The sequence below is a fragment of the Entelurus aequoreus genome, linkage group LG09, assembly GCF_033978785.1.
Source record: "Entelurus aequoreus isolate RoL-2023_Sb linkage group LG09, RoL_Eaeq_v1.1, whole genome shotgun sequence".
NCBI classification, from domain to species: domain Eukaryota; kingdom Metazoa; phylum Chordata; class Actinopteri; order Syngnathiformes; family Syngnathidae; genus Entelurus; species Entelurus aequoreus.
In genome coordinates, this window is record NC_084739.1 from 18,134,052 (window position 1) to 18,158,105 (window position 24,054).

The window sequence follows — 24,054 nt, forward strand, 5'->3', positions numbered from 1 at the left end:
ATCTAGCAAGCAGCAGACGGTGGTTCAAGTTGTGAAAACACTGGGTGGCTTTTCCATCACCAATCGAGTTTGCCAGAGCACAACTCACGTGGTTTCTGGGGAACACAGGCGGACTATCAATGTTTTGTTGGGCATTGCTCGTGGCTGCTGGATCATCTCTTTTGAATGGGTAGGTGGTTGTCGGTGTGTCCATCAGTACATTACCAGAAGTTGATGTTTGTTATTGATTCTTAGATTCTGTGGAGTTTGGAGCAAAGGCAATGGCTTCCAGAGGAACCATTTGAACTTTCAGAGCTGTTTCCGGCAGCACCGGTGAGTACTTGTGCCAGTACTAGATGATATTTCCACGAGTGCTGGCTGCTGACTATTGTACTGTATTTCCTAAATAGCAGCATGCATATTAGAATCACAAGCTTCCATTTGAAAACTGAGCAAACATGATGAATGATAGCAATTCCAGCTTTACTTGATCAGTGACTGTGTTCATGCATTAATCAAATTCAGCTGAAGATTTTAGTAGTTTATTCATCTTCCACATAAATAGTATTTTTCTCGGCACAATATAATTTAAAAACAAACCCTCAGAACATAAAAAAAATCTATAAAACCCACTTTGAGAAAGTGTAAAACACAAATTACTCAATTTCCCCTCAGGGATTAATAAAGTACTTCTGAATCTGAAATACACTAGTTACCCTGTGTACATTTGTGTGATTAATCAATCAATCAATCAATCAATGTTTATTTATATAGCCCTAATGAATGACTCAAGTCTTGCAGATGAAAACAAATATACAAACAGTTAAATTGACACTTATTAAATATCAAAACAATGATGAATATGCATGCATGTGCTTCTTTCTACAAGTGCCTTTTTCTGATCTTCCTTGATTTCTAAATTTAGGCTACTCTGATTATGTCCGTTCATTTTGCGCTTTAAATTAAGCATTTGTATTCTTTCAATTCTGACAAATAATTTGCTTTGCACATCTGTTCTCTAATTACTATTGTCAATCATGTTCACTGTGCAAACCATTTTTTCCGCCAATAATTGCTCATAAGTGCAAGGCGGAAGGTAGTTTGCCGCCTGCAAGTTTTTATTGCCAGCCATCCATTTTCAGTGGGCTTGTTTTTTCTGAAGCATCCTGTGAGAAATGTGGATGTTGCCTCTTCCTGAACTCATGAGTCACTGTCCGCTCGCCTCCCACAGTGAGGAACTATACAAGCTTTTGACGTAGACAAATGTCAGCACGTTTTTGTCACGTTCCTTGCTCTCTCGTGTGTTTCGCGGAACTACCTCTTTTCAGTTGTCGTGTCTATTTCTCCGTAGTATTATTTTCCTACTATGCATTCTGAATGTCAATAATGTCCAAACCTTATAGCTTTCTAACATTAGCATTTTTTGTACATTAAAGATGCTAAAAACCAATCTGTGGGCCAATATATACTAAGCTACCTAAACAAAACATCCACATTTCAGCTTTGTGTTGTAACTATATAGTGTAATATCTAATATTACTCAATAACAATATCATTAATAATGAATTCATTTTATTCTTAAGACTAATTAAAAAAAAGGAGCTTCAAGCACCTTGCTGCACTTTGGACACCCCAAATGAAAGCATTTTGGTGAATGATGCAAACGAGCAAGAAAAAAATATCCCACTTATAAATAATTTTTTAAAAGACATACAGCACAATACTGATACATTCACCGCAAAATATTGGAGATGTGCTGACCGGTCAGCCAGTTTTCGTGAAAAAGTATGTGATCAACCATTGCCGATTAATGCCTTTCAATGCCGATCACCAACGCCAAACCTCTGGCAGGCAAGCTGCGAGCAGCTAATTATGTGTCTCCATACACAGTGTGGAGCCGCTACCCTAAGCTAATAATAATTGCCTCCATTACAGCAAAACAACTGCATTTCTTAGTATCTTACGTGTTATCAAATATTATCTTTGGTCATATACTGTTAGTTTTTAGTACTATTATAATTAATTATTTTGTACTATTGACTTCATTTTTCTCAAACAATTGTATGTAATAAAAGAGAATAACAAACATGTTTAAATATTGTGTTGATTGTGTTAAACTGACAATACCATTCACCATAAATGTAGGAAAATTATGACAGTTAATACATGTGATCAGCGTCGGACTGTCTGTTGTCTGTATTGGTACTGTTTAATCTCATTGATGGATGTTTGGAATCGGCAGCATAAAACCCTGATCGGAAGATTCCTACAAGTAATGTTATCTTAACTGAAAGGTTAAGCTTATGTTCTCATTTGCCTTTTAAAAAATCTACAATAGTAACCTATACAAAGATTTTAATAAATATAAAGAGCCTACGTGTTCTTGTTGTACCATTTCCACTCAAAAATGTATACCAATATTTGTAGTAAGTAATTATTGTACATGTTTAAACATAATAGCTGAACTTATTTATAAGATCCTTTTTTTATGGCTAAACTTAATAAATACCTTCTTTTTTTAAGTTTTTTTTTTAATGTTATGTTTTGTTTTAGATCTTTAACTTGCTGATGCACCAAATGATGCTTTCCCCAATAGATACAATCTTTATTGTCATTGTACAACATATAACAAAATCAAGTTTTTTCTAGAGTCTTTTTAGAAACGCTCCATTGTGATTTGTTTACATTGGACTCCATAGCTTTGTTTTGCCTTTTGCCCAAGTCCGTCTGAGTTTCCTTCCCCATCTTGCTTAAAGTGTGAGTGACACATAAAATGGTTAAACCTAGAAGTCTGTCGGTCTGATCATCATTGTTGTAGTATTCAGTGAGTATCCTGAGCCCTTCCAGTAGTACCATTTGATGCCATTAAAGCGATTGGAGTTTTGGCCCTGCTGGTAATACATGCCGTTTAAATTGGATGGACCACAAGCATCAAACCACCAACCTGAAACACAGAACAGATTCAAGGTTTGACTGCATAGAAAAGGTGTGCCAAACTTTTTGACTTGGAGGCCGCGTTGGGCTAAAAACATTTGTTCTGGGGCTGAAAGCCGACTGCATGTAAAGTAAATATAAATATAAATATATATATATATATATAAATATATATATATGTATATAAATATATATATATATATATATATATATATATATATATATATATATTTACAATCCGCAAAGTATGTGAGAACACTGTTTAAACATCACAAAATGGCACAAATTCAGTCAGCCGTTATGAATAATCCGCTCTGTATACCTTCAGCTATTTTTAGTGATTGACATAAAGGTGGTAACGCTTTTGCACTCTGATCATGTTATCCGATCAGTCATATTGGAAATATGCAAAAATTGGAAAGAGATGTGGTGTTCTGTATTCATTATTCACAATCCTTATGTAAAACAAGAACACATATGCTTGGCTTTTTTTATGCATTCGAAATCGTAAATAGCTAGCGAACAATTGAGTCAACAGATCGATGGTCCTTTGTTGCGCTCATTATACTTTTTCTAAAAACATCCAGAAAGTGCTAACAATACTCCATTTACATGTCATGACCTGAAAATTAACCAAATATAAGAGGTATTGTTATTATGAGCGGCAACGCAGACGGACTATTTTAGCGCAGCATTGATAGCAGTGAGCTAATACTAGCTTAAGCCGACGGCTGTTTCTGCTTCGTCTCAAACTTACTAAAAGTAAATTCTAGATTATAATTCCTGCATCTGTCACCTGGTAGTAGACAAATGTGGCCATGGACCGACAGGCTGGTCGACTTTCATGTCCCCGAGATGGATAAATAGACCCTAAAAGTTGCTTCCTGCTGGAACTTTTTTTTAACCCTTTGTGAGGATTGTGATTAATTCTTCATCCAAACGGAATTATTTCGGCGTTTCGTCGGTTGACATCCGAGTGAGAGTGGAAATATTTTAGTAAGTGTTTGGTTTATTTAGTTTTTTTATGGTTAGTTTGTATGTTTAGCACCTAGCAATGTTTTGGATGCTATAGTGTCACATTGAAACTGCACCCATCACTTGGCTTTTAAAATGTATTGTTCATTCTCTTTTTGTTCGGACTCAAAAATATAAAGACCTGGATCATAATTTTTCCAATCATTGTTGGTGCTCACAAAGTTTCCTTGATTAGCATTGTTGTTGATGGGGAAGGGCTCTGTGGTTCCTAGCGCGACGTCACGTGATCACGTTACTGGCTTTCTCATTATCTCTTAAAATGGCTCAGGAATCTCTGTGAGATTGATACTATTTTGATCATATCTATTTATCTACAAACTTTAGATGTCTTTTGGTGTCATAAATCAGATATTTTTGATAATAGCTTCAATATAGAGTCAACTTGTTTTTCACTCTACTGGTTCTTTAAAGTTGAAGCTTGTGGGTATTCTTTGTACAATTAAACAAAAATTAAGTCTGTGGTATGTCTTTTGCCATTCTGCTTAAGCTTATTTGCATGCAAGATTACATTTGTTTTTTATACATATTTGGTCTTCCATTTTGTTTGGCAACTCTGTTCTCTTTCTTCTGCCTTTCAGTCTGTTTAGTTGTGAATGATCTGCATTAAGAGCTTTTTGCGATTGACCTCTCTTGGGGAAAAAGAACAGGGTTAGGATTGTTTTGCTTTCATGCTTACTTGACAGACCTCTAATGCAGTGGCAGACACAAATTCTGGCAGCAGAGTCACTTACAAGGCAATGGAGGGAGGACCTTAAAGCTACAAAAGGAGAAAAGGAAAAGCTGTTCCCAGGCTCTTTAATCTCAGCTGGTATAGTGACTGAAATCCCTCTAGAGTTGATCAGTGTTTAACTCTGCCCTAATTGTGCTCCTTGACCAGACAAGAAAGAACAGGAGCTCCTATAATGAATTTCCAAGATTTTTAGAAGATGTGCCAAGAAGCGTTTGGGAGAGTAGGAATGTAAAAATGTCCCACACTTATTTTTGCATTTTATCCAGTGCTTAGAAATTTCACATCACATGAGTGTTTTACTTACCCCCTGTTGTCAGTTGTGAGCATTTGCAAACACATTTGTCATTGTCTGCATCCTTTGTAGTGAAATCACTTCCTGGCTGCCCGATGCTGCTTATTTTGCCTGCTGTTCCACTGTAGCCTTTAAGGTGTATCCTGTAGAATGGGAAAGGAAATATTAAGGAAGAAGTAGAAGGAAGTCTGTTACTGTTGTTCCTCAAAACACAACTGACATACTGTTTTGTAACTTCACGCAATCTGGCAGCTTTATGGAATTTGTGTGTGTGTACTTATTTTGCTTTTAGCGATAAAGTACCGGTAGTATATAATAAAAATTAGTACACACCTCACATTTTCGCAACCATTTTATATGTATAGATTTACTGTCTTCTGGAAGAAGAAAAAAACAATGCCAGAGCTGCACAGATTGTTACTGGAATCCTCTTCCACTCCTCTATGATGACATCAATGTTGGAGCTGGAAAACGTTAAACACCTTGTGCTCTTCCAGATTCCTTCAACTTTTGGGTGACCAACAGGTGCTTAATTGAATTCAGGTCAGGAGACATACTTGTCCTCTCCATCACCTTCAGCTTTCTTAGCAAGACACTTGTTATTTCAGAGGTGTGTTTGGGCTTCTTATGCTGTAAAAAGACTCACTTTCCCAAGGGTGGGTTTCCTTCCTATTCGCTGCTTTCTCAAAAAAAGCTACCAATAGGGTAAAACGGTGATTAAAATGAAAATGCAAGCTATACCATCGTTTGCGTCAATGTTAACGTCCTCACGCTGTATTTGTCTACATGATTACAGTCCGTTAATATCATAAATGGTGCCATTTTGGGGTCCTTACACACACCATAATAATACTTGTATGCTGAAGCACAGCACCTCTGACTACGGTAGCCGTAATGCTCCGACAATCCATCAAGTGGTGTGGCTTCATAGCTTACCAAAGTCGCACTAAAACTTTTTGACATTTTGAGCATCGTGTGTAATGTTCTATATTCTCAATTTAAAGTTTTGGTGTTGTTTACTGGCGTCATCTTGCAGTCTGCAATTATTCCTCACATAAGGCGCACTGTCGATTTTTGAGAAAATTAAAGGATTTTTTAAGTGCGCCCTACAGTCCGAAAAATACGGTATATCAGTATCGGCCTCTCTTTTTATCGGTATCAGCCTTTTTACATTTATTTTATTTTATTTTAGTTTTTGTACAACTACATAACTATATCAGCTGATACATTACATACAAAAAATACAAGTATTTGGTATTAAAAATAAATAAATTGTGAAGTAGACCGTAATAACCACAGCTCTGTTAATCTGTGCTGCGGTGTTTACACTGCCACGCCCAGTTGTACAATATTAGTAAGTCAATTAATGAAGTGGTTGAAGGAAATAATTTTTAAAAACTGTGTCGGTGTTCGGAATGAATTGCTTTGCTGTGAGCGACTAAACAGTGTGATTTACTCCAACTAATCAGGAAGGAAAATTATAATAAGAACAAAAGTATTATTTATCCATCCATACATTTTCTACCGCTTGTCCCTCTCGGGGTTGCGGGGGGTGATGGAGCCTATCCCAGCTGCATTCAGCGGGGTACATCCTGGACAAGTCGCCACTTCATCGCAGGGCCAACACAGATAGACAGACACACACTAGGGCCAATTTAGTGTTGCTAATCAACTTATCCCCAGGTGCATGTCTTTGTAGATGATAATGCAGATTGTTTGCTAATAACTACTGTATATGAGCGAACACATTTAGCCGACAGCTTAAAAAATGTCAAGCATAAATGCCACCTGGTATTGGACACATTTATTACCCAGAGTAAGTAATTAAATGTTGTGAACTTGGCTTACCTGTAGTTCTGTCCTTCACCATCAAGAGAAAACTGGTCATATTGGGAAAATGCAGAGGTCCCTTCCCAGTCACTCAATTGGATCCGTAGGATATATGAGTGCTTGCTTGACAGCATGGAGACAAATTCATTTCCTAACCAGAATTCACCCGAAGGATCTCCGAATCCCTGCACAAAGCACATAGGTTACTTAAATTAGGTGTTGTTCAGTTAGAGCATGGGTGTCAAACTCTAGCCAAATTTGGGCCGCCGAGTAATTTCATTTGGCCCTTGAGGCAATATCCAATTAACATTAAATCTGGCCCGCCGGTATGAAAACAGTGGCTTTGCATTTAACGTCCTCTCGTTCGCTTATCCCCCAAAAATGGCCTGCCAGCCCAGTCACACAATTTATGCGGCTTTTACACACACACACCCATACGGCTGCAAGACGTATTTATACGTAGTCAACAACCATACAGATCATACTGACGGTGGCCATATACACATTTTTTTGATACTGTTACAAATATGCGCCACACTGTGAACCCACACCAAACAAGAATGACAAACACATTTCGGGAGAACATCCGTACCCTAACACAACATAAACACAACAGAACAAATACCCAGAACCCTTTGCAGTACTAACTCTTCCGGGACGCTACAATATACACCCCCGCTACCACCAAACCCCCCACCCCCAACCCGCCCACCTCACGTGCCGTATCACACAGAGGTGAGATGGTTAAGCCGCGGAAAAGTACTAAACAGATTTTTTGAGCTGCGTGAAGAAATATGTCAGTTTCTGCAAAGCAAAGGAAAGGACACAGCAGACCTCCGGGAGCAAAAGTTTCTGTGTGAGCTGGCCTTTCTGTGTGACATCTCAAGCCATCTTGATGCGCTGAACCTGAAGCTACAGGGGCGGGGCCGCATCATCACAGATATGTACTTGTCAGTGAGAGCTTTTAAAACTAAACTCTGCCTGTGGGAGAATCAGCTGCTGCAAGGAAATTTTGGCCATTTCCCCTGCTGCCAAACCATAAAAACGCAGATCTCTACCGCCGTGTGCGCACATTTTGGTGAAAAACTCAGTGTACTCGGCGCTGAGTTTAGCCGGCGATTTGGCGACTTTGATGGTCAGAAGTGTAAATTTGAACTGCTTAGTAATCCCTTCGCAGTTGACGTGGAAAAAGCCCCAACTAACCTCCAAATGGAGCTGATTGAACTCCAGTGTGATGACACGCTGAAGTCAAAGTATGATGCTGTTGGCGCCGCACACTTTCCACAATTCATCCCTGACACGCCTCAGCTCCGCACCCAAGCTGCTCAATTGCTCTCCATGTTCGGCAGCACGTATCTATGTGAGCAACTTTTCTCCTCAATGAAGATGACGAAAACGTCTCACAGGATACGTCTGACTGATGAACACCTTCTGTCAATAATGAAGGTGGCCTCAGCTCAAAGCCTGAGCCCTGACATTAATAAACTAGCATCGAAGAAAAGATGCCAGGTATCTGGCTTGGGCACATCAGATTAGTATTGCAAACTGAGCAGTAAAAAGGTCTGAATGGTTGATTTATTCGTTATTTTGTTTTCAAATTTATTAGCCTGTGGAAAAAGTTAATGTTGATATTTACCTCAGAAGGCTGCAAATCGAAAAGAGGCATTACATGTTTTATTTAAATTGTATTTAATATGCCATTGATGTTTTTTCGTTTGTTTTTTGAAAGTTGATTTTGCACTATTAAGTTATATAAGATTTGCTTGTTCCATATTCAATGTTAAAGCAAATCAGTGTGGAGGTATAGGATAGGCAAATATAAGCTTTGGCTTCAGCCTATTCCTTTTTCGGTCATTCTTTTTCTTTTCTTTTCTTTTTGTGTGTAAATGTGTACTGTTAAACTGGTCACACAAAATGGTTAATGGTTGATGGTTGATTATATGACCGAAATAAACTTATTTCATTCATTCATTCATTCATTCATTGCTTGTTCCATATTCAGTGTTAAAGCAAATCAGTGTAGCAAACTGAACAATAATTAACATTTTATTCATGCACTTTCTCTTGCTACTTCAAGGCTTGAATGTTTGATTCATTCATTATTTTATTTTCAAATGTATTATTAGCCTGTGGAAAAAGTTTATTTTGATATTTACCTCAGATGGCTGCACATAGAAAAGAGGCATTCAATTTTTATTAAAATTGTATTTGATATGCCATTGATATTTTTTAATTATTATAATTATTATTTGAAACTCGATTTTGCATGTCACTATAAAGTTATATAAGCCTTGCTTGTTCAATATTCAATGCAAAACTTGTTTGGGTCCCTATTAAAAGGTTAATTTTGTCAACCTTGGCCCGTGGCTTTGTTCAGTTTTAAATTTTGGCCCACTCTGTATTTGAGTTTGACACCCCTGAGTTAGAGGATTAATTACAGTACAACATATGAATGCGGCCTCGCCACAGTGAGAGATTATGTTTGCCTATTAGCAAAATTTCATTACAGGTTTCCTGGGTTTATTTTTTATGAATTTGCATATTTGGGAAAACATCTCATTTACAGTGCATCTCAAATATATTATTATTCAGCCTCCAGTATCAACCTTATTTTAACTATAGTAGATTTCCACTGAATTATATGTATGCATGTACCGGTATATGTATGTGTGTGTGTGTGTATATATATATATATATATATATATATATATATATATATATATATATACACCGTACCAAAAACCAGACATTTGCAGCTAGAATAGTCATTTACCACATTAGCAATGGGTACATACATATATATATATATACACTACCGTTCAAAAGTTTGGGGTCACATTGAAATGTCCTTATTTTTTAAGGAAAAGCACTGTACTTTTCAATGAAGATAACTTTAAACTAGTCTTAACTTTAAAGAAATACACTCTATACATTGCTAATGTGGTAAATGACTATTCTAGCTGCAAATGTCTGGTTTTTGGTGCAATATCTACATAAGTGTATAGAGGCCCATTTCCAGCAACTATCACTCCAGTGTTCTAATGGTACAATGTGTTTGCTCATTGGCTCAGAAGGCTAATTGATGATTAGAAAACCCTTGTGCAATCATGTTCACACATCTGAAAACAGTTTAGCTCGTTACAGAAGCTACAAAACTGACCTTCCTTTGAGCAGATTGACTTTCTGGAGCATCACATTTGTGGGGTCAATTAAACGCTCAAAATGGTCAGAAAAAGAGAACTTTCATCTGAAACTCGACAGTCTATTCTTGTTCTTAGAAATGAAGGCTATTCTACCAAATTGTTTGGGTGACCCCAAACTTTTGAACGGTAGTGTATGCATTAGGGCTGGGAATCTTTGGGTGTCCCACGATTCGATTCAGAATCGATTCTTGGGGTCACGATTCGATTCAAAATCGATTTTTTTTTTTCAATTCAACACGATTCTCGATTCAAAAACGATTTTTTTATTTATTTAATTTTTTTTAAATGAAAACAATACACAACAATACCATAATAATGCAATACAATTTTAAAACCAAACCCAATTTTGGAGTTCTGAACTTGTGATTTCTTGCAGTGTTAAGTGGTAATATTTCACATTTGTCCCAATTGACTTTATACCCTGATAAACAGCCATATTCAGTGATGACATTATTGATATAGTGTAGAGAGGAGTTAACATGTGACAGGTAGAGAATTATGTCGTCACAATACATCGATAGCTTATTATACTGAGAGCCAATTTTTATAACATGAATATTATTTTCACTTCTTATTTTTGCAGCTAAGGGTTCAATAACCAAATTAAATAATAATACAGATGCAGGACATCCCTGTTTTACTCCTCTTTTTAACGAAAAAGGTTCTGAAATATGATTATTGGTTTTGACTGATGCTATGGGCCTTGTATAAAGCATCTTAATCCATTGTATAAAATTATCTCCAAATCCAAATTTACGTAATGTGCAAAACATAAATGACCAGTTTATGCGGTCGAATGCCTTCTCCGCATCAACAGTACATACTGCTGTGGGATAAGGGAGACTTCTAGCATAGTAAATAACATTAAACAATTTCCTTGTATTGTCTGAAGATTGTCGACCTTCCATGAAGCCAGTTTGGTCAGTATGAATTAATTTTCCTATTACATTTGATAATCGTGTGGCTAAGATTTTTGCCAAGATTCAAAAGGATTCTCTATTCATTCAATACATAGATTTCAGCAGTATCTACCCCAGTCTGCTGACATGCAAGCAGAGTAGTAGGTTTTGAAAAAAGCTTTTATAATTGTAAAGGACAATGTTTTATCAACTGATTGCAATAATGTACATTTGTTTTAACTATTAAATGAACCAAAAATATGACTTATTTTATCTTTGTGAAAATATTGGACACAGTGTGTTGTCAAGCTTATGAGATGCGATGCAAGTGTAAGCCACTGTGACACTATTGTTCTTTTTTTTAAATTTTTTTATAAATGTCTAATGATAATGTCAATTAAGGATTTTTAATCACTGCTATGTTGAAATTGTAACTAATATTGATACTGTTGTTGATAATATTCATTTTTGTTTCACTACTTTTGGTTTGTTCTGTGTCGTGTTTGTGTCTCCTCTCAATTGCTCTGTTTATTGCAGTTCTGAGTGTTGCTGGATCGGGTTTGGTTTTGGAATTGGATTGCATTGTTATGGTATTGCTGTGTATTGTTTTGTTGGATTGATTAATTTTTTTTAAAAAATCCAAAAAAAAATCGATTTTTAAAAAAATGACAATTGATTCTGAATCGCACAACGTGAGAATCGCGATTTGAATTCGAATCGATTTTTTCCCACACCCCTAGTATGTACGTATACGGTTCAATACGAATGTGTATTGTTGCACCCCTAATAATATATGTATACACATACGTATGTATATATACATACAGTGGGGCAAAAAAGTATTTAGTCAGCCACCCATTGACAATCAATGGGTGGCTGACTAAATACTTTTTGCCCCACTGTATATGTATACATATATGTATGTATATTAGGGATGTCCGATAATATCGGACAGCCGATATTATCGGCCGATAAATGCTTTAAAATGTAATATCGGAAATTATCGGTATTGGTTTCAAAATTATCGGTATCGGTTTCAAAAAGTAAAATTTGTGACTTTTTAAAACGCCGTTGTGTACACGGACATAGGAAGAAATACACACATACACTTACACGCATGTGCGTGTGTGTGTGTGTGTGTTTTGTCTCGTCTTGTCTTGTCTCATACTAACAGTGGTACTATTGTATTGTTAGTGTACAGGAGTTTTTCTTGTTTTTGTTTGTATGGTATTGTTCTTGTATTATATTGTTTATGTTAAATGTGGAATGAGTGAGAGGGGTTGGGATATTATAAGCATCTGCTTCATCCAACCCCTTTTCAAGCCTCGCTTAAATGTCTCTGCCAAAATGTTAAAAAAAAGTGTTGTTGTACTGTGCAGGTTTGAAATAAAATACAAAAATTCTACTTCAACAAGTAGATTAATAATCCATATTCTACCGCTTGTCCCTCATAATTTTAATGAACTAGAATGGGAAATGACACAGACACAATGTTACTGCAAACATCAGTAGCCACACTAGGAGCCTTTGTTAGCTTACTTACTACTAAAATAGAAGTTGTCTAAAATGTTCACTATCTTATTTTATGACAACATTATTTGTTGATTGCAATAAGGAACATATGTTTAATGTATCATAAGATTTTCTGTTAAAATAAAGGCAATAATAAAATGTTTTTTGGTGGTCCCCTTTATTTCGAAAAGTATCAAAATACAATTTGGTATTGGTGCCAAAATATTGGAATGAGGACAACCCTAGTATGTGTAAGCATATATGTGTGTATTTATGTGTGTGTGCGCGTGTGTGTATTTATTTTAGAATACAATAAATATTTATTGTCCACCGAGGTGGAAAATTGTCTTTGGCTCATCAACACAGGCAACAGACAGCATGTCATATATAAAACATATAACAGACAATAAGAACGGAGGTTAGGTAAACACAGGAATGAAAGTAACTATAAATTAGGATCTAAAAGAGTATCGAAATTAGCCTTTGGCTATAATCTGGCAAATTTACATTTTACATGTTCATTATTGTGCATTGTTGCATGTAACAAAGATAAAACAAATGGTGACTACCTACCAGGAGTTGTATTATACATCTATGAACAAGCCTGGTGTATCTAGTGGAACAGGCGAAAGTAAAGTTGTACAAAATGTGGTCGTTTTTAAATATTTAATGTTTCTGTGCGGCCCGGTAGCAAATGCGTCACAGACGGTTGGGGACCACAGCTCAAAACCAATGTGAGTCACTAGACCCAGAAAACACTCTAATCCAAATCTTGAAAAGCTTTGTGAATTTGCATTGAATCCTGTAGCCTAGGTTTTTCTTAAGGAAAGAATTTCCCACTTCGCCGCTCCTTACTTTTTTATACTCTTGCCACGTACGGTGAAAGTCAACACTGCCATCAAAGCGTTTTTGTAGTATCGTCCAACCACCTCCCTCCATCTCCATGTCACAGAAAGCCTGAATACAAAAGGAAAAGGGGGATGGACCAATTAATAATTCTACTACCGTGCTTTGCAAATGCTCACACTCTTAGCCAATAAAGCTGATTCTGATTTAGAACTGATCAGTGGCATCAAGTTAGCTTCACAAATAGTCAGGTTTTCCATGCTGAAAAGTATCTAAGGAAATCAGAATTTTAGCTCAAGCATGCACATCATCTTAGGGCTTTATAGGCAGTTTAGATTGACTTTTTTAAATGTTTGAACAGTTAGGACAAAGCTGCTATGGACCAAATCTCCTTGGATGGGTGGAGAACTTGTTCCTGAGTAAAAGTATGACGTGTCATAACAACTATCTTGTAAAACTTTGTATGCTCACCTTAACCTCCAGGGTAGTATTAGGCAAAGTGAGAGTATAGACCCCACTCTTGGTGTTTCCCGATTTGAAGACCGCAGCACAGTCCATGAATGTGGTGGGCGTATCCTGCATCATAGGGGTTTTTGTCTCTGCAAATTGAAAAACAACCGAGTTTTGTTTACAGCACACTGATTCTATTAAACAACATTGCACTCTATAGCTAATCTAATTTTTTAACACAAAGCCTACATCAGCTATGTATTGGTTGCCAAAATGTCCATTATAGCTTACAGATTTGTGTCATATTGATATGTTGTGGTTAGTCTCATTTTCTCCCAGTAGTTAAAAAATATATATTTATAATCTGACAGAATACATTCAGTTTATTGTCTGGTGACCCACCTCGGGCTGTGCCGATAGAGAAGGTGTAAATTAGGTGGTTGACAGTCTCCAGGAGCTCCTGTTGCTGATGCTGCAAGACACTGTTGTTGGATGACACTCTGAGCAACTGCTGCTCCAGCTCGCCAATGATGGCTGTCTGCCTTTGTATTAATGTTTGAAGCTGTTCCTTTTCTTCTTTAAGCACCTTCTGCTCTCCCTTCCGCTGCTCCTCCAAATCTTTTACCTTCTTTTCCAGTAAGCTGAGAAGATGAGTAGTGTATGTTAATAGTCTAAAAGTGCTGTTTAAAAAGTGTGTTTGTAAAACTAGGCAATGCTCTCACAACCTCACCTGTTTTTGTCGCTTAGCTTGTTTATTTCATTGGTTTGGACAATGAATTGTTTTTCCAACTTATTTGTTGACAAGGAATTCTCAAGGAGTTGTCGCTCGAGTCGCGTCGTGTGATTGATTACCTGGAAACACAAGAATATAGTCAGTCCTGTGCATAACCCAGATTACCTGGAAATACAAGAAGATAGTCCTGTGCATAACTTAGGTTTTTGTAACAGTTACATTTAATGTTAAGATGACCTTTTGTTCAGAAAAACTCTTGATTACAATTTGTGATCCACTCACTCATCATTCAGAATGTAAACTGTCCTATTGTTGACCCATATAGTATCTCTCACAGCAGCATTGTGTTGCCATTGGTGATGTGCAGATCAAAGTAACCAGCAGCTCCCATGGGTTACGAGCTAAATCTCAACAAAGAAGCACTGGGAAATGTGTGTTATTAATGGCCCCTATGGTGAAACACTGCTTGCAAAAATAGAAAAGTTAGTCCCTCAAGAATATATGATTTAAAAGAATATTGTTCAATGCTGCTGGTCTAAAAGTGCTTTGTAGCAAAGCAGATTTATCGTGCAAATCTTTCCCTTTCCCTGCAGCACACTGAAAGTCACTTGCAGCTAGGGACGGGCACCGTTCACATTTCAAGTACAGATTTCTGGTACATGGGAATCGATATCGGTGCCATACGGTATCAGTTTTCGGTACTGTTGTGTGTGTTCATGTGTTATTAAACATTGTTTTTTTAATAATAATTTACATATTTTTTACTTGAGGTTTAACAACAAGCTGAAAATAACTTTGATCCGTTTGTTAAATCTTTATTTATTTTTTACTTCTGAGTCTTATTTATAATATTTTTTATGAAGTAGACTTTGCATGCATTTGTAATTCCTCTTGTGAGATAGAAGGATCTCAGTGACAGGCATTGTAGTTCTTTATCGGCTGTGCTTACAGTCTGTATCAGCTGACATTCACAGACCGACCACGCCCCCTCGACTCTTCCTGACAGCTCTGCTCAGATGAAAAAGAAACGGCTCCGAGAGTCCGCAAGATATCTTAATGGAGCAATGTTTATATGAACTCCGTCACGTTTGATTCCCTGTACTTAAAATAAACTTTGCCCATCCATTTTCTTCTATAGCGATTGGACATCGGTGTATGTAGCAGGCAGCGCCGATGTTTCCTCTTCTCAGCCACTGTGCGGTATTCCCACTCTTCTTCTTCCTTTCCTGGGTCGTTGTCTTCCCCTAGCCACTTGTATTTTACATAATCGGACAGATCAGCCGGTGGGCTTGCTTCCATTGACAGAGGGACAGCCTTGTAGTTTTGGAGTAACAACAACAGCAGCAGCTTCGTTGCCGCTCGTGATTGAGCAGCTGTTTAACAGGATGTCCGCAACCGAGTAGTTTATGTCCAAAAGTCGCCATATTGTTGCCAAAACAAACTTATTGCACTCGCACGACACAGAGTAAAAGAATACACTTAGGAAATAAGAAACGGCAACAGCACGAGTAGCCAGCTGAGCAGCGCAACCAGAAGCGTGCATGTGAAATAAAGGTACCGAAACATGGCACTGTTTGGTTTTGGGTGAATCGATAGCTTGTAGTATCAATAGAATTCGGTCAGTGCCTATACAAGTACTAAATTCAGTACCCATCCCTATTTGCAACACAATTTTAGTCCTAAAATGTTGTTCTGTATTTTGACCATACTTAATTGGCTGTGCCCTGTTTTGTTGGATTAAGTCAACACAAGCTTATTTTGCAGCTCTTGAGTGAACAAAAACCACCATTTGCGAAATGGAAAAATGTGACAGGAAAGAGAAACAAAATTCCAATGGAGCAGATGTACCTTAACTTGGGGAAACAAAACAATGTGTTTATCCCACAATTGGTAAATTAACAGGTTGGGGACTTTGCCTTTAATTTCCCAGTTTGAGAGGAACTTAACTCAGCAAAAAGCAGCCTGTTTACGTGGATTCTAACACTGTCTCTCCAATGGATCTGTTGTCTTTGAAAAGACGGATGTCTGATTGTGACAAACTGATATACTCTTTCTGTGGGAATACAAGTGTGCTAATAACAGGAAATGCTGTACAGTTGGCTCACATAAGGTTATTGATGTGAAGCCACAATAATAAACTGACACATTCATTCTTGTTTTTTTTACATATTCTAACATTGTAGCTGTACAGACCATCAACACATAATGTATTTTATATTTGTATGAACAGATTGTCTTAGTGTCAATTTATACTGTTGCATCAAGGCCAGCCTTACCTGTGCCTCAACGTTGGTGAGTTTCCTTGTTTGCTCTGCAGTTTGACTAAGCAGGTTTGTTCCTATTTCAATCATTGTAGCCGTGTGATTTTGTACCGCACTTTGTTGAATTTGGACCATGTCTTTCTTCATGCTTTCTTGGATGTAGTTCTGTAGCTGTAGCATAAAACAAAGGAAAGGTTCTGAGAGTTGTAAAGTAATGTATCTTTATTTGATAAAACCAATTACCGACCACAATCAATAAACAGCCATATATGCAGTATAACATTTCTTAGGACCGAATAAACACTGATACCATGCCTTGCTTGCTGAGGTGACTCCAATCTGTCCCAAAGTCCATATTGGCCCACTTTCCTGTCTCAGAGGCATGTTCTACACATCCAGCAGCACCGATTCAGTGCAATATCAATATGTTATTTGTGTAATCAGTTTAAACTACATAATACTAATTTACAGTTGTTCTTGAAGCTATAAACATAATGTGCTGATATAACTAAGGTATCTGCATATTATTCAATAAGACCTTCTCTTACTTCCGATGATCCACTCAAACAATTTAACCAAAGAATTGTAATCATCATACAGTGTCAGGATGGGAAAAGGTCACTGTTGTCATTTTACCTTGATATGTTCTTATGTACCTTACAGTACTGCCAGATTTAGACTAAGACCAATCATTAAGTTATTTCCTGCTTTGTGTTCCAGAGTGGCAATCAGGTCACACGATTCGTAAACAGGATGGAAGTGTTGAGTGAGGAGTTACATCCTTCATGACACGATGACATAGGTTAGAACTGGAAGCTCGCTTTAGTTGAATATATTGTATCTGCAAACAATTTGCATAACAATTTTACAAATACATCAAAAAGATGTAATGTTAGCATATTTAGTTTGTCATCATCGCCTGGCGGCCAAGTGACTCTTAATGGCACATCTACAGTCGAGAGAGTGGCCTTTTGAATTCTTGCCAGGAAGTCTCGTTTACAGCTAACGATCTAATCAGTTGTTTACTCCGCTGGACCCCGAGGCATCCAGTTAAAAATAACTGTCTTCCTCATTCACACAAAAATGTGACATCACATTTCCTGGTCCGTTTATATTAAAAATATTTCCCCATTCAGCTAAGAGTACTCTCCTATCAGTAATTTGTTGTCTAGCTACTGCAAATACTACTTGACCTGGTACTGAAACTCGCATTGAAACTCGATAAATTACAATGACGTTATATTGTTTTCATTCATTTTGGATGGAAGTGATGGTTAAATTCAGTGGTTCGCAATTGTTTTCTGTCATGCCCCCCCCCCCCCCCCCCCAAAGGGACAAAATATTTGTATACCCAATGTATTTATCTGTACGTGTCAAGTTAGTTATTGACTAACACTTGCTTCACATAAAGAGTTTATTCTACTTGAGATGTGCTCTCTTGTAGATGTTGCGTTTTCTTTGTTTCTTGCATTGAACAACGAGAGCGCGGTCTACCATCAAGTCAAATTCCTTGTGTGTTAAACATACTGGGCCAATAAATCTGATTCTGATATTTTTTATTATAATTTACCTCCTGTAATCACAGTAAAGCCATACTTTGTCATATTTCTTTCTCCGCATGTTGAATAATCGAAGCATTGCTGCCACCTAGTTATATGTTTGTGTATTGTTCAAGAATGACTAAAGACGCTAATACTGAAAACCTGCTGACACGTCGTCGAACCCAATCAAATTACCTATTTTAATTAGTTGTATTTTTTTTAGAGTTATTCAGTTAAGTAGATACACTTGTTTTCACCCGTATCAGAAAGTTTTATTCTGCAAGTATGGCTTTAAAGAAAAAGTGACAGCATTTGAGTTTTAATCCCCCATATTCACCCAAGGAACAGAACTCCCCCTCATGGTGTCACAAATCGTGTGTTTATGTGATGAGTTAAAGTTAAATTTGTGAAATGCATAAAATAGAAATTATGTGATACTTTTTAGTGCAGTACGCATTTTATGGTTTATTTGTTTTCTATACTGTGATAATAATAATTAGATATACTTTATACCCTTTCGCACACACAAGCGCTTTACAATACAACCCATGATTTAGTCCATCGTGACACACTGGTGTTAGTAGGCTGCAGATGCAGTGACAGTTTATTGATATAAACTGCCAAACTCTCACTGTTCAGCACCCCTGTATTCATCAACCCCTTTAAAATGGAAACTTACGTTTCATGGTTACCGGTACTGTCAACACAATGCACCATCTCCCATTTGTTTTGTACAGGTATGTTTAAATAATTAGCACTACAACATCATGATAATAGAACTTTCCTGACATGGTTCTTATTCTACCTCTATCTCATAATGGAAAAACACACCAGATCAGTGTTTTTCTGATCCGTTTCATAGGGGAATTACCGGTAACTGTTTGCTTCGTGCAGCTGATTGAAGCGTCTTAAAACCGGTCTACTCAAAAAATTGTAACGCTACAATACATAGAAAAGACCAGTAGTTCTTCTTTTTCTTTGGTGGGGCTGCTTCATGAAGAGCATCAAATAAATCCCCCACAGAGCTGCTCTCTGTAAAGGATCGTTGCTTGGGTTCTGTTACGAGAATATAATTGTGCGATCAAACTGAAGTGTCTGTTCTGGCTCGCTTAATTAAACACTTTTTTAAAAGGCGCCGCAAAAAATAGCCCCCCTTTTTCATCCTTCAAGGAATGGTTCAGCAAACTGAAAGGGAAGTACATTCAGACACATCTGAAAAGTTTTGTCAAAGCAGGGAGTTTTTTTAACTTTGTCTTTTTACATTTGGTGATTAAAAAAAACAAAACATTTTGCTTCAAAGCATGTACTATCTACCCATTACAACTTTTCAAGTCTAATACTGATTATGCCCAAAGCATGGCTCACATTGTGCAATCCTTTTTTTGCTTTATATTTAAACTTTGAAACGCTTAAGCTTTTAACAGAATTTTTTATTAGTCGTCAGACCTAACAGCACTCTTTAAAAGGAAGCAAAGGTTTGTAACAACGGGTTAAATAAGACTTAAAACAAATGAAAAAGGAAACTGCACAATAAGATAGTTCACCAGTATGGGGTTTAGCTCAATGATGTAGTAAAACAATTGAAATGTTAAATTACTTAAATAATTGTAAATTAACATACTAATAGTAGAATGTCCAATGGGCACATTGTACCTGTCCTCTTAAGGGACTCACAAATTTACCTCAACATGAGGTGCATACGACTTTTGACATTTTATCCCTCTCGGCTGTCAGTCTGCTCTTCTTGCTCCTCCGGATGCTGTGCTGGAGAGCCTCTCAGACTCCCTACTAGCTGAAGGTATACAAAGAAATCCTCCAAAACAGCAATCACTTGAATGACTTGTTGTGGCTCACCAGTCTTTCTAGTATAGTTAATTGTTAAATCTTTGCATACTCCTTACCATGATGCTTTTACAAATGTTTTAGCAAATGTGTGGCTATTGACACCTTTGAGACACTCGAGTCGCACAAATTGCCCTCTGCAATTTCTCTATTCTTCCAAGTTACTAAATTTAGTCAGTACAATTAATATAATTTCTGTGTATTCAATTAGACCATCCCTAAGATGTCTAGTGAGACAGAATTTTGGGTTCACTTTTAGAATTTTGGACCCATGTTGAAGTCTTTAGTAGTGTTGGATGATTATGGCAAAAATAATATCACGATTATTTTGATTGATATTGTAATCACGATTAATAACGCGATTATTCATGGATTTGAAAATATGAGTATTTATTGTACCACCAAAACTCAACTTTAAATATACTGTAGTTAAAAAACTGTTATAAAAGAGTAACATAAAAACTATAGGTAAAATAACAATATAGTAAGAACAAATGTAATTAACAATAGCAATATAAAAAACAATAACATTACCTTTTTCTGTTTTAATGGCTTCAAATTCTGTTTTTAACCTTTTACACCTATTTTACAACCTTAGAGGGCGTGCTTTTTGTTTCAAATAAATTGGTCCTTGCGTGTGAATGGTTGTCTGTCTATCTGTGTTGGCCCTGCGATGAGGTGGCGACTTGTCTAGGGTGTACCAATCGGGAATTTTTTAATAAAATGTTAAATTATATGCAAAAAATCCTGAACTATTTTGACCAGTATTTTAGGTCAATGCCTAATTATTGTGTAAATGTATCAATAACTGCTTTAAGTAGATTATGCTTGTATAAGGTACTTTTTTGTAACCTTTATTTTGTCTGGCAGTCAGACCGATTGTGGTGCTATTTTGTGAAGGGAGGAAGTGTGCTGTGCTGTTCTCAGCTTGACGAATAAAGAGACAATTTGAGGCTGTAAAAAAAAAAAGCCCCTTTCAAGTTGCAACTGCTTTTTTGTTTGTACATTGTTACATTGATGATGTCGTTCACAACTACAAAAGCAGATGAGATGTGTTGTGCAACTTGTGGGTATATGTATGTTTTGCTCTTGCTAGCTTTAACTTTGTAGTTGAGTAGCTGTTTCAAGGGGCCGTCTTGACGTTGTTTGATTTAGGACGTGGTTCGGGGATGAATGAGCTGTATCGGACACGTTATTTTCTCAAACAAATGTACGTTGTACTCACAATGACATAATTTCACTCACATTTATGTCAATTTCCGTGACATTCTGCTTTCAACAGCGGTTTACGTTTTGTTGGCCAATTATGTGACTGCCCATACGTCTTACTTTTTTTGTTGAGTCTAATGATTGTTGACTAGAAATACTAGCGAGCGCTGTGTAAAATAAAAAGTAGCAACCCCATGATGAAACCCCAAAGTCATTTGCTCATCATCTGTTTCACTGTCAACAATCTCAGGAATTTGCATGAACATTGCACGGCCCGTTAATCTTTTCTTTTTTTTATTATACTTTTTTAAAAGTAATATATTTTCATGATCTTGAAAAGCTGTAATCAAAATCATTTAAAATACGATAGTGCAGTGATTCTCAAACTATGTCTATCTAGTGGATATGCCAAAGAATCACTAAGTTACATTTTGTAAAGTAACAGTTTTATTTTCCTATATTCAAACACGGTGTTACTGTTTAAACTGGGATATACACTAACTTACTAAATAAAACCTGTACCTTGTTTCAATTAATATTTAGGCCTACTAAGATACTGTATTTTAATGTTGGTCATTATGGTTGTATTTGGAAAGCCAAGTGTTTTCTGAGGTGGTACTTGGTGAAAAAAGTTTGAGAACCACTGCAATAATATATATATATATATATATATATATATATATATATATATATATATATATATATATATATATATATATATATATATATATATATATATATATATATATATATATATATATGTATATATATATATATATATATATATATGTATATATATATATATAAATGTTATTTTCCTTGTTTAACATGGACCTTTGCACAGTATTTCCTAAAATGTTTGATTTAACCTACTGGAAGATCTATGTAGATTTTATCTGTTGTACAAAACAAGGCTTCAATCTCCTTAACTGTAGTAATTGTACATTGGAGTCAAAGGTCAGCTTCTAATGGTATGTGACGTAAAGGGCAGGCAGACAGTAGTTTACCTTGAGTAGCCACTGTGTGTTGTTCTCCATAACCATCTCCAGCTGTTGTAGTCTCTGAACTGACTGGTCATTGTCTGTAGGCCCGTCCTTTTGAACTGGATAATTGTAGCCACTACTTGAGCTATGGCAGTTCTCCTGTTCAGGCAGCAGAAAGGTGTAGCTGCATTGCCCGTTTTGGATCTGATACTGTCTCTTACCCACAATGCTGTCCGAACGTGCTGTCCCCACACCGAAACAGACAGTTAACAGAAGCAAGTCGACATGCAACATCTTCAATACACTTTCCATCTTGAGAGGTTGAAAGGGTTCCCAATATTTCTAAAGATTATTTTCCTAATTGCATCCAACTTTAAACAATCCTTTAAAGCTCTGCAAATTCTAACCACTCAGTGAAAAGAAAAAAAAAAAGCATTAGCATTCAGAAGATCATTTTTACAGGTTGCCGGTGCCAGACTGCATGTGTGCGTGTTTCATCAAGCCTCCAGCCACTTGAGCTGCCCCCTGACACAACCCCATAGTCGCTAAATGGAATTAAGACCACTCCCCTTTTCATGTGGCCAGTCACAGTGAAGAGGGGACTCTATTATAATTCACACCAACTCACAAAGAGTTAAACACACAAACTACACATTCTCTACTATATCCTACACAAAGCCCACGTGTTTTGTCCCCTCCACTGGTTAAAAACACTTTTGCAGGATGCAGCTGTCTACCGCAGGCACTGTGTTCGAGTCAAACATCCATTGAAAAATATTTGTGAGTCCTTCAGAAAACACACAACTGTTTTTTTATTTTAGATTACAATAGCTGCAATGCATGTGAAAACATATCAATCTGTCACAAATTTAGTAATCATGTTTCAAGCACAAATACCTGTACCATCAATGACAATTCTATAACCACTTGAATGAATTCACTGTGTTCTTAGTAAATACATGTTAAATTTCTTATATGTTGACAAGTTTTTTGGTACAGTAGTTATTACTTTGGCATGTTTTGACTGCCATCTGCAGTCTTCTTCAGATGGACCCTTCTCCAGAAGTATCTTTCTTCAAAAGACACGTGAAGGTAAAAACTCCATCTGTTATTACAAAAAAGATGCCCGGATATAAGAAACTGAACATACAATTTAATAACAACTTTTTCTGGCTCAAAGACAAAGCAGTGGTACATTACAAAGACTTTGTGTTTCACCATTTGTTAATGAACCCCAGAACATTATTGTACAGTATTGTTTTCTACCCTTATATGAATGTTTGACTGTGAATATGTTATGTTTTTTTAATGTGTTTTATATAATTATTAATCATTTGTGGTTGATAAATTAATGGAACAAATGGACATTGTACTGACATATTACAAGATCATTTTATTTCATTATATTTAGTTGCCAAAAATAGCTCCTTGTTGGCCTATAGAGACATGCATGTACCTGCATAATTTATAATCCTGAGTGTGAAAATAATTAGGAGCACAGATGTTTTAAAAATAATATGCAAGAAAAATAATCAGACAGCAAATGAGCTGATGACAATATTTATTAAAAAAAACAAAACATTTGCAACTTGTTTTTCTTTTATTGTGTGTTTAAAATTGGATCACACAACTTTACTTTTTACGTTCAAATTTTACCAAGGGAATCCTTTGGAAAAACAAACCAAGACAAATTTGCATTTTACCTCAATTGCATTGGTGATGTGGATGTTTTCTGTTTTTATGAAGTCTGCCTGGGGGCACTGATATTGCCATGG

General features: G+C 36.5%; 2 protein-coding genes across 2 annotated transcripts in view; one reads left to right on the forward strand and one right to left on the reverse strand.

The window, feature by feature from the left end:
- mcph1 (microcephalin 1) overlaps positions 1-24,054 on the forward strand; it is a 60,262-nt gene that overhangs the window by 23,305 nt on the left and 12,903 nt on the right. The window contains exons 12-13 of the mRNA XM_062058248.1: positions 7-169; positions 235-312. Coding sequence (XP_061914232.1) covers positions 7-169; positions 235-312 — 241 coding nt within the window. The remainder of the gene's footprint in view (positions 1-6; positions 170-234; positions 313-24,054) is intronic.
- angpt2a (angiopoietin 2a) lies at positions 47-22,924 on the reverse strand. The gene is made up of 9 exons (XM_062058250.1): positions 22,304-22,924; positions 16,720-16,875; positions 14,441-14,562; positions 14,113-14,351; positions 13,732-13,859; positions 13,270-13,371; positions 6,819-6,985; positions 4,983-5,113; positions 47-2,923 (listed from the first exon to the last, which is right to left on the reverse strand). Exons 1-9 carry the CDS (start codon positions 22,589-22,591, stop codon positions 2,763-2,765), a joined length of 1,494 nt encoding a protein of 497 aa, XP_061914234.1. The 5' UTR covers positions 22,592-22,924; the 3' UTR covers positions 47-2,762.

Excerpts from the sequence above, each read along its gene's own strand:
- angpt2a (XM_062058250.1), bottom strand. The coding sequence starts at position 22,591 with ATGGAAAGTGTATTGAAGATGTTGCATGTCGACTTGCTTCTGTTAACT. Across the intron at positions 14,352-14,440 it reads AAGCTAAGCGACAAAAACAG|CTTACTGGAAAAGAAGGTAA; the intron begins GTGAGGTTGTGA and ends TCATCTTCTCAG. Across the intron at positions 5,114-6,818 it reads GGTGAAGGACAGAACTACAG|GATACACCTTAAAGGCTACA; the intron begins GTAAGCCAAGTT and ends CCCATTCTACAG.